The sequence below is a fragment of the Anastrepha ludens genome, chromosome 3 (genome assembly GCF_028408465.1).
Source record: "Anastrepha ludens isolate Willacy chromosome 3, idAnaLude1.1, whole genome shotgun sequence".
In the NCBI taxonomy this organism is placed as follows: Eukaryota; Metazoa; Arthropoda; class Insecta; order Diptera; family Tephritidae; genus Anastrepha; species Anastrepha ludens.
The window spans coordinates 100702681-100717836 of record NC_071499.1 but is presented as its reverse complement, the minus strand read 5'-3'; the positions used below and the strand labels follow the sequence as shown (position 1 = coordinate 100717836).

The window sequence follows — 15156 nt, the reverse complement described above, 5'->3', positions numbered from 1 at the left end:
ATTAATTTCTGCTTTCACAGTTCAACACACGGCACTTGGTTTTCATTATTTTTTTATTTTAAATTTCACAAATCACAATATTACCAAGCTAATCACTGAATTTTTACAAGCATCTAATTGCTTCTCCTTTTGTTTGTTTGTTTTGTATTTGGCAAGGGAGCTGATGTCAAAATCGCGAAAATTAAAGTAACTGTTTAGTTAAGGCGCCAACTAAGGTACTCAATTCGCCTTGGGTTCGCTACAATACGTTTTATTGACGATTAAAAACGCAGGCAAAATCAACTATGCAAAGCGAATGCCCTTGCAACCGTGTGTTTAAACTTCGAAACTGTGGAATTATAGTGCGAAAAACCAATTCGAAACGTATATTGGAAAATTCGTACGCCGGCCATATTGTTATTGTGTGCATGAAAGAAAATACTCTAGACACGTGTTTAAAATCGCGATTTTTTCGTGAAGATTACAGAAGAACTAACAAAATTTAGAAAGCAACCCTAAAGTGTATTATTAAGAGCGTCATATTAGCTTCAGGGAGCTGAATATAATCGTTTTTTATTGTATTTATTAAGGTAAGCGTGTAGGAAGCAGAAAAACATAACCTAGTACACTAGTGTGGATCTCTAACACTCTAAGTACGTCTAAATGGATTTCGTAAACATATTCCAATTGGTTTTCGACAATGAATCACATCAAAATTAAAGGTTTTTAGATCGGTTTATTCTTAAGTATTGTGCAACATAATCAATATTAGGTGATTCGGGAATAAACGCACCAACTACAAATGTAGAAGTAATTGTGCTTGGGCTTGACGGGGTGGAGTTGAGGTAATGTGTATATTGCTCTATGTGTTCGTCAATAGAAAAATAGTACAATGGTATGTTAAAATAGTAAATAAATGATTTATTTCATAATTTAGTAGAATTTGTAAAATATATGTTGTTAGTTCTGCGATGTTCTATTGTTTTTGTTGTTTTTTAGTTATGGCTCTCATAAATATGTACATGTGTATATTTTAGAAAACATTTATTGGTAAAATTAGGTAAATGTAAGTTTTTAATGAGTTACGCATATTTTTACAGCATCTCAATCTTCGGAGGTGTAACAATAAGCAGCATAAGTACATAATAAACCAAGTAAAATATTTAGAAAGTCCTGAGTTTTTTTATTCTATTTTGTGGTGGATATGCTAGTGGAAGTTTGAGACATTTTAACATTTAGAAAGAAAACATTTTTTTCCGAAAAGATTTTTGCATGCAGCACTAACCACGCGTACACTTTTATGCCATAATTTGGTAGACATGCAAATAGTTTTAACTTACGTACCTATTTACTTTTCGTTACCTAACCGCGGTAAACGAAAACGTCTTATTTGTAAATCAATGTGTTGCCGTTGTTGCGCATATTAAACGTTAAACGCTAGCATAAAACATTTCCCACAAATTTTTGAGTTATGCTCCTCAAGTGACAGTCCTGGAATAAACCCGGAATAAATTATTGATATAACACAATAAATGAAACTTTTTACAAATTTAACTTTAACTTAACGTGAGCTAGTGTCCATCTGCGGCTTTATAAAACCCGTTTCAGAATTTGTGTCGTTTAGTGTATCGAATCGCGCTACTAATACAGTTTTTAGTGGATTATCTACCATTTAAATTTTTTACCATCATTTAATATATTGACAGAAAGTTGTTGTAGCAGACAGAAAGTATTCGGTGTTGCCTTAGTGTAGTAAACCATAAGTTAAACGTTTCCTCGACAGTGATCTAAGTTACGGGAACAACTCGATTTACAATGCCGGGCAATATAATAGCACCATTTGCAATATTCTGATTCGAAAGATGTAAAAATTTCACCTATTAACTATATTATTTTTTGGAGTGTAAAAAACAGTTACATTTTTTATGCTATCTTAGAGTGTGTGCATTTGTTGTCTAATTTCGTAACTGTTAATCAGCTATAAAAGATCTTTTGTCAACACTTAAGATTTTGTGCAGTTAATAAAATAGCACTAGAAGGCTTTTTTAATGTTGCAAAATTTTGTGAAAAAAAGTGAAAACGGAAGGTAATACAATTTTTTATAGCTATGGGTCGCGGAAAGCATTGTTCTACTGAAAAACGTGGACTAATAAAAAAATTTGTGCCCGAGGGCAAGTCGTATTCCTAAATAAGGGAACTGCTGGGCTGTTCCAATAAAATGATAATAAATGCCCTAAGATATGAGCAAAAAGTTGAATCCCGTGGTACGAAGCGAGTTTTGTCACCCTTAATAGTAAAACGGTTAGTACGGACGACTAAAGCAAATCCCTTTATGACAGCTACAGAGCTCAAAAAAACGTTGGATGTGCCCGCAAGCGTGGAAACTATTCGCCGCAGACCTCGAGACAACAACCTCAATGCCTGTAGTCCTAGAAAAGTGCCGCTCCTTTCCTCTAAGCATGTTGCTAAACGGATATCTTATCTAAAGCACATCTAAATTTTCCAAAGGAAAAGTGGAGAAATGTGCTATGGACTGACGAAACCAAAATTGTTCTTTTGGAGCGAAGGGTTCCAGATGTTTTGTCCGTAGGCCACCTAACAGCGAATACAAGCCACAATTCACAGCAAAAACTATCAAACGTGGACGTCATAGTATTATGGTATGGGGTTGCTTCTCGTTTCATTGTGTGGGTCCTATATATTGCATCAAAACCGTTATGGATTCGTCGGTTTATGTAAAAATCCTTGATGAAATTATGCTGCCAGATTTGAACCGTATCGTAAATCTGTGGACGGACATAAAGAAGGGTGTATCTACAATAAAACCAACAAGCATTGAAGGGCTCTGGGAGGCTGTGCAGAAAATTTTGAGTTCCATCAAAGTTAAAAGATGCCACCATTTAGTGGATTCCATGGGAAGGCGTTGTGCCGCGGTAATAGCAAACAAAGGGCACGCGACAGGGTATTGAAACAATACAATTAATTTATATAAAAAATATCTGAGTGAATTTTTTTTTTTACTTTTACAAAGACTTTTGGTAAAAATGAACTGAAGTGCTATTATTTTGACTGTGTAGTTTTTAAGTTTTTTGTTTAAATTATTTAGCGTATTATAAACTGTATAAACTATAAAAAACCAAATAATTTTCTTATGATAATAAACCATTAACATCAAAGAATTTATTATTTTGTTTTGATTTGATTCGGCCCAACAGTTAAACAGATGTAAACGGAGTCAGTATAAATTTGTGCGTGGTGCTATTATATTCACCGCAGCTGTATATCTGACCTGGCATTATTACCTCGGCAGTAAAACTTGAATGAGATTTTCCACGCAATATTACACAATAATTCGCGTTAATAGAGCTATTAAGGTAGATATATGTAGGTTTGTTGAAATACGAATCAAAGAGTTACAGGTACAAGGATGTGCCAGTTGAAGAAAACATTGCTCGGTCAAATATTATATCGGCAATGAATCAAACCACATTCGACTTGTTGGAGACATACCAATTGATTTTTGGAGAACATCTCTGAGTCATTATGCTAACATTTGGGAGGGATATTAGATATAAAACTTTTCACTTTCCACCTAGTCGGTCAAGAAAACAACATTAACAAGTTGTGCTAGATTTGCATGCCACAGGGCATTTCGATCTTGCTCATTCGTTCCCACCACTATGGGTTTTACGTTGCCGGAACTACTCGGATTTAAATCCGGCCATGGCTTGATAGTTCAGCAGCATTCTCCAAAAATGTATAGCTAATGCTTATGCTGTTATAACAACAACAACATTGTTCAGTGAAATGCCATTTCAGGTACAAATATCGAGGAAAGTCCTGTTACATAAATTAAAACATATGTATTGATTTTCATAGTAAACGATAAATATTAATTTTATAGATTTCATGAGCAAATGTAATACGAAAGTAATTCATTGATAAAACGTAAGTAAAATGCACGAACGAATATATGGATTTTGCAGATCTGTAGGTTGTGCAACAACTAGTCTTCCTTTGCTGAAGAGGAAAGAAAAGAGCGAGCTCATTCTCACGTGGAAAAGAGAAGAGTGTTGCCAAGAAATTGTAAACTTTTCTAATAGTATTTAGGAATTTTGGTGTTAGTTAATATCTGCTTATCGGAGTGTTGTGAGTGACTTACACGAAGAGAGTTGTACTTTATGCAATGTAAAGAAAACAATGCTATTGATATTATTAACTGATATTAAATATTTTATATTGTTTTTAAGTAGTAACAATAAAATTATTTCATTAATTTTAATGACGCGATAATCTGCGGGATTAAATTTTAATAAGTTTCGTAATAGCTCTCAAACTAAAATTTAAAGTCTATCGTAACGAAATTTTATAAGATTATATCAAAGTTTCAGGAAGAGTATCCTTGTGAGATAATAATATATATTTTAAACATGTTGATAACAGATATTAATATGCAAAATTTATTTGATGATATTGTAAAGTGCGTGCTAACAAATTTAGTTAAATCTTCACCGAGCACAGATGGTGTTTTTCTTGTTGTTCGCTGGCATCTTATTGAATGCCGAATCTAAAAATACGTTTCTCTGAGTAGGAACTAAATTTTTCGTTGGTAAAGCACACAATTGCACAAAAATAGTGCGAACGCGGTAGAGATTGTGGGCGACTAGTAAAACATTTCCCCAATATAAAACTTGTGATTACATTAGCAAAATGCACGTGATGTTCATGATTCGATGCGAATTTTCACGCCACACTTCTAAAAAAATGCCGCACTTAGTAAAATGTATAACATCTACAATAATATCTGCCTTAGTTGCGCCGGAAAAATGTATTATTTCTTTACAATTATTTTAGAAAGTATAAACTCCAAACGACATGAATAATTAAACTACGAAAATATTTCGACAAAGTCAAACATTAAAATACAACATTTAGAATATTAGTATATACGATATATTGTAAGAGTGATACAAGTTTTGAAAGGTTGTTGTCGAATTTGAAATATAAAGAGGTAAGTCTAAATAACACCTCTTTTGGTGGTTAGAGATTTAGATGACTTAATTTAGCTCCCAGTAAGACAGTGCCGTACGGTCTGCTGGTTAGTTCTAATTCTAAAGCATTTGAAAAAATATTTTAGAGATAGAATTAGAAGAGATACATTCTAAATCTGTAAGTGGACATTTCATAAACTGTAGTCTAGGGGAAAAAATTATCAAACATCTACGAATATTTTGAGCGAATTTCAAACTTGCATTTTGCTGTACTAAAGTCTATGGACTATAAAACTGCTTACTCAAAAAAATGTAAAAAAATTCTGATTAAAAATTTTGATGATGAAATCAAAATTAAAAAATAAATAACTAGTCAGTGAAAACTTATCAATATGTATTATCGTAATATTTCTTATAGAAACTTTAGAGAATAGGGAATAGGAATATAAACCTTGGCTATTTTTTTTAAATGTTGTTGTTGTTTTAACAGTAATGGTAGCCCTGTCAGTGTAGGGCATATCACCGGTCGTCTTCGTCTAGCTCATCTAGGGGTAGGCCCAAGAAACATGCTGTAAGACAGTGCCGTACGGTCTGCTGGTTAGTTCTAATTCTAAAGCATTTGAAAAAATATTTTAGAGATAGAATTAGAAGAGATACATTCTAAATCTGTAAGTGGACATTTCATAAACTGTAGTCTAGGGGAAAAAATTATCAAACATCTACGAATATTTTGAGCGAATTTCAAACTTGCATTTTGCTGTACTAAAGTCTATGGACTATAAAACTGCTTACTCAAAAAAATGTAAAAAAATTCTGATTAAAAATTTTGATGATGAAATCAAAATTAAAAAATAAATAACTAGTCAGTGAAAACTTATCAATATGTATTATCGTAATATTTCTTATAGAAACTTTAGAGAATAGGGTTGAATATAAACCTTGGCTATTTTTTTTTTTTAATGTTGTTGTTGTTTTAACAGTAATGGTAGCCCTGTCAGTGTAGGGCATATCACCGGTCGTCTTCGTCTAGCTCATCTAGGGGTAGGCCCAGGAAACATGCTGTTTCGACAGGTGGTGTCCAGAGGGAGAGGGGTGTTAGATGAGTCGGTTTTAGGGGGCATGTGAAGAGGTGGTTAGTGTCGTGCGGGGTACCTTCACATGCCGGACATGTGTTTGGAATGTCGGGGTCAATTCTGGATATGTAGGAGTTTAACCTGCTACAGTATCTAGAACGTAGTTGTGCCAGTGTTACACGAGTCTCGCGGTCGTGTTTAGTGTTGTCGTTATTGTTGTTGTAGCAACATAAAACAGTTTTCTAAGCATTTAAAGGATTGCGTTACAGTGAAACAGGCTGTATACATCCGTGGTCCAGTTTAATGTTGTTCGACAACAATGGAAGAGTTTGAACCGGTGTTGCTTGGAAAAAGGCTGTGCTACCCATGAAAAAGGCTGTTTCCATGGGGTAGGATCAGAAGAAAAGTAGTGTTAGGTGAGTGAATTAAAGAGGGCATTTGGGCATTTGGCCGAGTTCCTCCTCCTATTTGTGGCGAGCGTCTGTCGATGTTTCTCCACAAATGGAGGGACCTACTGTTTCAATTCGACTCCGAACGGCAGATGTTTTTTTATGAGAACGTTATTCATGGCAGAAATTGCCTGCCGATTTGCGACTATTACAAAAAACTGTCTATCATTAGTTGTTTCACGCACGGAGACTCGAACCTGCGCACTTCCAAATAATACTCACGCACCAACCCTTACGGCTACGGCGGTCGCTTTTATATACGTTATTGCCGAAAAAAAGCTGAATCTACCGTCTCCGGTCTCAACAATAAAATTAAGAAAAAGGCTAAGGCAGCAAAATGATAATTCGAAGCTGAAGCGTCAGATCAGTTAGCATTTGTGAGAATTTTCTTCCTTATAAAGCCAATGATTGCAAAACAACTTTGTGTAGACAAACTTATGAGACTTATGGCTCTAATATAGAAAAACTTTAGAATCAATTTTGACAAAGACTGGGAGAATATCACATCTGTACTTCCTCTTTTAACTCCCTTATACATACATACACATTTGCGACTCAGAGTTCCACACTTTGTACATAATTCACAAAAAATTAACAAATTGCAAAAAGAAAAAGAAAAAATCATCCAATACATTATTGCTTTGGATTATGTCTTTTGTTATTAATATTAAAAAGAAAAAATTTAAAATGTACTTCTTTTTTACAGTTTCCAATATTCAACGAAAATGGTATCTCGTCCACTTCTCTATATGTCGTTGCCGGGAGTAGTATTTATTCTCGGAGTATTTTGGTATCGGCGTCGTAATAAAAACCGTGAAATCGGAGATACATCGGCGGGACAACCAGACACATTGAATAAAACCCTTTCAGACGAATTACCCACACATAAAATAGATATAAATTGCTCGCGAAGCAAGTCAAATCCATTACCAAGTGATTCAGTCAACATAAATAATAAAAATCCAGACGAGGAGGAGAGCCCAACAGTTAGACTTTTTGGTAAATCAGCTCCCATAAAAATTGTTCAAAATTCCAGGGGATCTCCAGTTAAACAGCAGCAGGTCAATTCTGAGGTTCTAAAAAGCAAAATACAAGACGCTGAAAATAAGGTGCTTCGTTCAATTGACGAAGATTTTGAAAATTTGTCATCGCCAATCGATTTGCCAGACTCGTTTAATAAAAGAATTGCATTTTATTCCCGGAACGTCAACTGCAAAAACGATGCTCCTGTTGTAATTAGGGCTACTCGCACACCAAAAATATCACCGGAAAACTCTTTTCTTGAAAGTAAATATACCAAAGAGAGCGAAGAAAATAACAATTTAAAACCAATAGAAAGTGTTATAAAGGAAAGTAAAGAAGGGAAACAACAAGAACAACCAAACCAATCATCATCGATCATACAGCAGGAAAGTGAACAACAACCAATCCTTCAGCAAAACTGTATGGAAGGGGCGACAGTCAACGCTACAAGTCAAGATATAGGTGCCACTGACAATGACAAGCGTGACGTAGATGCTGCTAGTCCATCATTGAGTTTATGCAGCGTTCAATCAGGCGATTCGGGAAAAGGCTCAAGCCTGCCACGTTCTGAAGCAAATCGTGCCAAAACTACATACGAGTTCTTCTTCCCAAATAGTTTTGTTGGCCATTTATATGGCAGGAAGCATTCATTCATAAACCATATTAAAGTTAAAACCTCAGCAAATGTAGTTATAAGCAAAACAAATTACGCCGGAAAATTCGTATGCATATGCACCATTGAGGGTTCTGAGAGCGAAATCAAAGCAGCTTTGGCAATGATAAGACAGCGCCTGCCCGCAAAACGCTACCCTAATTTTACAATGCAAAGAATACACTTTGCCCCTCCTCAAACTGTAGTTCCTTTATCTACCGAAAGTTTACTTAATCTACAGGCAAGTAAACGTATTTTTTCCTATTCACATATTCTTTTCAAAAGTGCTAAAAGCAAATAGTAACTCTAAATTTTTAATACAGCTTAACCTTATCGAAGGCATTAATAATGATGTACTTGTAACTGCTGTCGTAAATGGCGCACATATGTTCGTACAACATCCTTTACATCCCTCACATCCTTCTCTAGCTGTTCTTCAGAAATGTTTGTATGATAGCTACACCGGTAGTGAAGCACCTTTGCTTCCAGGTATCGAAATTAATGCTGTTTGCGTACTGCCAGTAAATGGGATTTGGTATAGAGTTCAAATTGTCGAGCAAGACTGTGAAGATGAGCAACGCTGTGTGGTTAAATTTTTAGACTTTGGAGGCTATATGAATGTACATTTCAATGAATTGCGGCAAATTAGATCAGATTTTATGACTGTGCCATTCCAAGCTACAGAATGTATTTTGTCTAATGTGGAACCAATAGGTATGAAATTAAGAAATAAGTAAATTGATATCGAATATTGTATATTATTGATAACATTTCGTTTATCTAGATTCCATTCGGTCAGAAGCAGCAGACATTTTGTGTCAACTAACCAAAGGAATTGTTTTACAAGCACAAGTCGCGGGATACAATAGTCATAACATACCAGAAATTTATTTGTTTGTTTGCTTAAGTCCAAATGTAAGTATTGTATATTTTGCCTTTTTCATCATTATACTATATGGAATTAAATTATGGTAAGAGTAAACTAAAGTGTATATTGGAAAACATAACTTTGCATAAAATTATAAGGCCGATGACTACCATTCGGAATTCACAGAGAGAACGTCGGTTCGAATCTCGGTGAAACACCAAAAATTAAGAAAAACATTTTTCTAATAGGGGTCGTCCCTCGGCAGGCAATGGCAAACCTCCGAATGTATTTCTACCATGAACAAGCTCCTCATAAAAATATTTCCGGTTAGGAGTCGGCTTGAAACTGTAGGTCACTGCATTTGTGGAACAACATCAAGACGCACACCACAAATAGGAGGAGGAGCTCGGCCAAACACCCAAAAAGGGTGTACGTGCCATTTATATATATATATAATACCATGTTAGACAGACTAACGCGAAAAAGAGTTCGTTTTTCGCAAAATCTTAAAGGTGAAGATTGCAAGCTGTTTTTCATTACGAAAAAAGTAATATGTTAGTGTAGTGATGATTGGTCAAAATGTGGTGTTCCTCAAAATTATTATATAATGTGATTATTGTCAGGAGGTGTCCACAAATGTGTAAAAAAATGGTCAAAACGCGGTCCTTTGCGCAAACAAAATATGACTGGAAAATTATTGTGGTATATTATACAATATTTATACAGGTTTATATATGTAGATATAATTTTGTTCCCACGTTGGTAGCGTACGAGTCTCATGGTGTATAACGCTTTTATTCTATTCACTTCTAAAAGTGTGCAGTAACAACATTTACAAAATACGATTTTCGGCAGTTGGCGTTATGAAGACGATGGGCAAATTGCTTAGCAGTTATTAGCGGGCTTTCGAAATAAAATCTCAAAGTTATCATTTGGAACAGATGATAATCAGGGGACCAATTTATGTATAGAATTATTATATTATTATTACTCTATTATCTGAAAATATAAAGTTCATAATTTTTTTAGAACCATATTTAACTAAAATATTTCTAAACTCCTTTTCAGAATGTCATCTTCATAAATAAAGAGCTTGTAGCTAGAAATCTAGCTAAGTGGGTTGAGCGAGACTGATTGAAAGGAGTGTAAAATTTACGTTAAAACTACTAGTACAGAAGCTGCAACTATCATCTAATTCATTTTTAAATATTTAAAAGAACAAAAACATCGCTCTTTAACAATTTAGAAATAGTAAATGTATTTCATTAGTTAAGTTATGATAGGGTATACAAGAAATCAGCAGTAAGAGTTGTGAAAATTTAAGGGTCATTGTAGCATTCTGCTATACAATATACTGTACTACGCATTAGTCATTTGTGTCAAGAGAATGACCCTGTTGTAAATATAGAGCAAATTAAAATATTCGCCTAAGGTGCGATGAGAGTAATATAAATAGTACTACAGCAAGCAATAGAAGGCTCGTATTATTTCTGCCGGACAAAAGTTTAACATAAACACTTGTACATATAATATTCATATTCAAATATTATTTATGTAGTATATTTTTACGCCTCTTATCGATGCATAAATACCATATGTTAAAATCATATATCTACGTATATTTTTTTACCAAACTTAGAAGGAGGTGAATAAAATAAATTTTTTTTATAAATTATGGAAAGGCATTTTGATGCAAATTTCTTAGGGAAATTTTATAAATGTTACATTATTTCTTAAATTTGTAGTAGTAAGATAAACTCGATTTTACTATTTAAAAAGGAAAATTTCATTAACTTTAACTTTTGATTTGTATTGATCAGCTGTCCGTTGGCATTTCGTACTAACTGCCTTTTACTACTTCACTTATTTTTGAGCATTTTATATTCTATTCGGGATGAAAATGCATCAAAATGCCTTCTATTTTATAACCCAAATTTATACTTGAATACAAAATATTACAAATTAAAATAGTTAGGTTTCCGTAAGTAACATTATAAGCTTTTTAAGTACAGATAAGTATGCTAAATGTTTATAAGTCATCGTTCTCTTATTCTTTATAATGTAATATTTATTTTGCACTTATGTAATGACCAACAGGTATGTTTTTACCAGATTGAAAACCTATTAGCTTAGTGTTAATCATTGTATGATTTCATTCACTTTTGTTAGTTTTAATTATTGTATAAATAATAGATTTGTATTTATTCTTAAAGTGATTTATTGAAACGTTATAATACTGAAAATTAAAATTGGATGAAAATTTAATAAAAAACAATGGAGACTTACCATGCTGAAGATAATACATATAATATAACAATATAATGATTTGATCGTCGCTCGACTGCACACTTAAGCCAATTACACCAGTAGCTTTGCAGCGGAACAAGCTTACCGTTACTGCACCATACATATAATTCAACTTTAACTCTATTTTATGTATTGAAATATAAATTAGAAGAAGTTGGGCAGTGCAGCTCAAGTGTATATCTACTGTATAAGAACATGTTATAAAGAAATAAGAAAAGTGCATCAAGTAGTCGCGACAAAAACTAAGTTGACAAGTAAATAAAGAAAACGTTATGAAATCGTTAAAATTCGAGTTTCTATTGAATTAATGTTAGAAACGCTCCCTAATTTCCCAATTAAGGCAATATGAGTCAGGTTTGCCACGATACCCTGTGAAGTAGAAGAACAGAAGTCATGAAAATGAAGGAAAGACTAGAAGAACCTAAATAAGACAAAGTTTTAAAAACAATCTCGAACAAAACTCGATTGTATTGACTGTAAGAGTACAATATTTTTATTATAAAAAACAATATTTCCCCAATTTTTCACAAACGAAATCAAAACTTGTTCAGCTGTGAATGCTAATTGAGTAAGCTAAATTGAGAGTGTTTGAGAAAATCGTTAACTCTACTCAAAACTTAATTAAGGTGCATGTATGAACAGAGTATTACTAAGCACTACCTGGGTGTTATTGTCATCGAGATCATCTATGGGTTGGCCCAAGAAACGTTCTGTTGCGTTGGGGTCCACAGTGCGGCCGATTCCCAAAAAGCTGGCCAAAAGTCGAAAAAAAAAGTTTCTGGATAGAGTCTTTTTGTCTTTGGGTTGGCTACAGTAATGCCTTGAGTAGTGAAAACCGTTCATAGCAACGTCCTGTACCCTAAGTATCCTCTGTATTTTCAGTCGCAACGTGGCCTTCGTTTGAGCATCGTATTACTGTCGATGAATAGTGAAAGTTGTACACATTTGAAAGATTTTGTAATGGAGTAAACTGAACAGAACCAAATGGAATCATCTTCGGAAGGTTAGTAAAATACGAGAAATCTTTAGTACATTTCAATACCTCGACACAAAATTTTTAGCTGCAGCAATACGTAGATACATTTTTTGCAATTTTTTTTATAAAATTTGAGTTTTCAAATTGTATAGTAATACAATGCCGTCATATGCTGCTTTGAAACCTATTAAAGGTTACTCAAAAAAGTAATGGTTACTGAATAAAACAAGATTCAGCTGCTACCACTTGCTACCTTGCGACCCTGAAAACATATAAATTTACATGCATCTTGATTATGTTCTAGAATATACGCTATTTCCCGTGAGGGGGTGGCCAATAGGGGCGGAAGGGGGTGGATTTTCAAAATTTTAAGATCAAATTCGTAATCAGCGACCCCGACAACCCCCGAGTAAGAAATTTTGAATCAATTACTTAATTTTTTGAGTTTTGGCCAGCTTTTCGGGAATCGGCCGCACTGTGGGGTCGGACCAAAGGGAATGGGTTGTTTACGAGTTAATTAACGGGCAAGATTAGTGTGCAAGTGCGATTGTGATTAGTGTCATAAATTGGACTAATGTGGAAAATGTCACGAAAAAGGTAGGAGCTTAACCTGAAACATTGTGCAGAGCGCGACTTTAAGTGGTTGCCTTTTGATATGTGTTACGGTGGCCCTAATGCTAGCGTTGCAGCACAAAAATATTCCAGATTTTATTTAAAACATTCCCCATACATATACGGGGAATACTGCGGAAGTGACAATCCTTGGCCGAATATAAATCCGGGTCGTTCCGGTTACGTAGAACCGACTGTCGTGGGAACGGCTTTGTTTTTGTCGCAAGTGTCAGCTGCTACCGATTTGAGGAGAAAATTATAAAATGTTTGGTTCAGTAGCTTGAGATTTGAATTCGTTTGTACATAGGTATAGTGTAGTAGTAGATTTGATGGGGATTTGATATTAGAAATATGAAAGTCGTAGTGAAAAAAGCAGTTTTCAATGTATTTTGAGAGCGTTACCACCAATTCCGAAAGTTCTCTTACAACAGTTTCTGTGGTTTAGACCATAGATGACGTTTAGATCACGATTTACAGGGTCCGGAACTCGAAGTGTAACCAATTTCAGAGTGCTCGCAAAATTGATGCCCGTGCATAGTTAGCGAAATGACAATCCAGAGTACTGTTTAAACGCGCGCGGAAGCATTTTGTCGAGAGTAAACGCGAAAAAAGAAAATCAGTAATGGATTTCAAACGTAATAGTGTGATTGCATTATATTTGGTTGGAAAATCACAACTAGCGATTGTTCGTGAGCTCGAGCACCTTAAAGTAAATAAAGTTTTTGTTTATCGCACCATTACTTGTTACAATAATACTGTTAGAATCGCGAAACGTCTTGGAGGTAGTCATCAAGAGACTGCAACGTCACGTGAAATGGTCCAAACTATGACGGCGCGAGTTGAACGAAATCTGAAGAACTGAAAATATCTGACCGTAGTATCCGCTGCATACTGAAAAATAATCTCAAAATCAAGCCTTGCAAGATCCAAAAGGTGCATAATCTCGCACCAAAGTAGCAACAAGTCAGACTTGAGAGAGCCAAGGAGTTGCTTCGCTTGGCCGAAAGCGGTCAATTTCCGAACATTGTGTGTTCTGACGAGAAAACTTTTCAAATTGAGCAAGTTCCGAACTCCTAAAACGATAGGGTTTATTTGACCAACCGTTCATACGAAAATTTGAGTCATCGATTGGCTACCTTCCTCCTGGTAATGGTTTGGGCCGTTGTAACCGCAGATGGCTTCTCTCCAATCGTTTTCATCGAGCCTGGCGTCAAAGTAAATGCGTAATATTATCGGGAAAGTATTCTGGAGGTTGCTTTGAAACCGTGGGTAGACTAACATGTCGGTGGCAGACCACGGACGTTTCAACAGGACTCGGTACCGTCTCACAAAGCTCGAGTGAACCAAGAATGGCTAAAAAACAACGATCTTCATAACATCCACACAATGGCTCTCAAATTCATATTATTTTCACACATTTTTTACTTTGAATTGAATAAAAGTTATTTTCCAAATTAAATGTATGACCTTTTTATTTGGTTACACTTCGAGTGTCGGCGAATCTCTGATTTTGCTTATGCGTATGTAGGTGTTGGATGGGTGACATCAGGAGGCACCCGGTCGCTGTCCGAATGGCGGTATTTTGACAAGTCTGTAGCTTTGTTCACAGCGAATCACTAGTTCCAGTTTGAACTTGGCCACACCTCTGCACTATATACATCTTTATCTCACTCTTTGTACAAAAACGGCGAATCTCTGATTTTGCTTCAGCCATAAAATGAGGTAATGAGGTCCAGGAATAAAAGAATACGTTCTTGATGTGCGCGTTAAAGTGAAGGTGTTTTTTTTATTTCAAAAAGGCCATTATAGCGAAACGTCGTAAAATGAGGGGCCATACAAAGAGGCATGAGTATATTAATCAAGAGGAATCCACACGAGGTGACTTTCTTGCATTTGCTGCTGTTAATATCGAAGTGTTCTGCTTCTTTGTTGTTGTTTTATTTTTTTGCTTACATTCTTAATGCAATGTTGACATTGAAATAACCAAACTACTAAACTACCAAATTTCAAAAACCAAGTGCATGTAAATGTTCTTTTTGCTTTAGCGAAGCCACCTTCTACGAATTCCGTTTGGCTATGTAAATACGTGAATAGTTCGACAAACACTCTTCAAACACTAATCAGACAAAAAAAGGGTTTCTTAGTAATGTATTGTGGGTTCGCCCCAGGATCACTCTGAATCAAAATGTAAACATTTGAGAAATTTTCGTCAGCACAATACTCAAA

At 35.0% G+C, this 15156-nt stretch overlaps 1 protein-coding gene across 2 annotated transcripts; it reads left to right on the top strand.

Moving 5' to 3' along the window:
• Nucleotides 1–327: 327 nt before the first annotated feature.
• Nucleotides 328–11620, top strand: LOC128858617 (A-kinase anchor protein 1, mitochondrial). 2 transcript variants are annotated; one of them, XM_054095033.1, is made up of 5 exons: nt 328–569; nt 7199–8408; nt 8491–8881; nt 8952–9082; nt 10104–11620. In XM_054095033.1, the coding sequence occupies exons 2-5, from the start codon at nt 7218–7220 to the stop codon at nt 10167–10169; spliced, it is 1779 nt and encodes a 592-aa protein (XP_053951008.1). In that variant the 5' UTR covers nt 328–569; nt 7199–7217; the 3' UTR covers nt 10170–11620. The 2 variants fall into 2 exon arrangements, with proteins under 2 accessions (XP_053951008.1, XP_053951010.1); XM_054095035.1 differs by lacking the exon at nt 328–569 and adding an exon at nt 4854–4990.
• The last annotated feature ends 3536 nt before the right edge of the window (nt 11621–15156 follow it).

Coding starts and splice junctions, on each gene's coding strand:
- LOC128858617 (XM_054095033.1), top strand. CDS start 7,218: ATGGTATCTCGTCCACTTCTCTATATGTCGTTGCCGGGAGTAGTATTT. Junction 8,409..8,490: donor AAAGTTTACTTAATCTACAG/GCAAGTAAACGT, acceptor TTTTTAATACAG/CTTAACCTTATCGAAGGCAT. Junction 9,083..10,103: donor TTGTTTGCTTAAGTCCAAAT/GTAAGTATTGTA, acceptor ACTCCTTTTCAG/AATGTCATCTTCATAAATAA.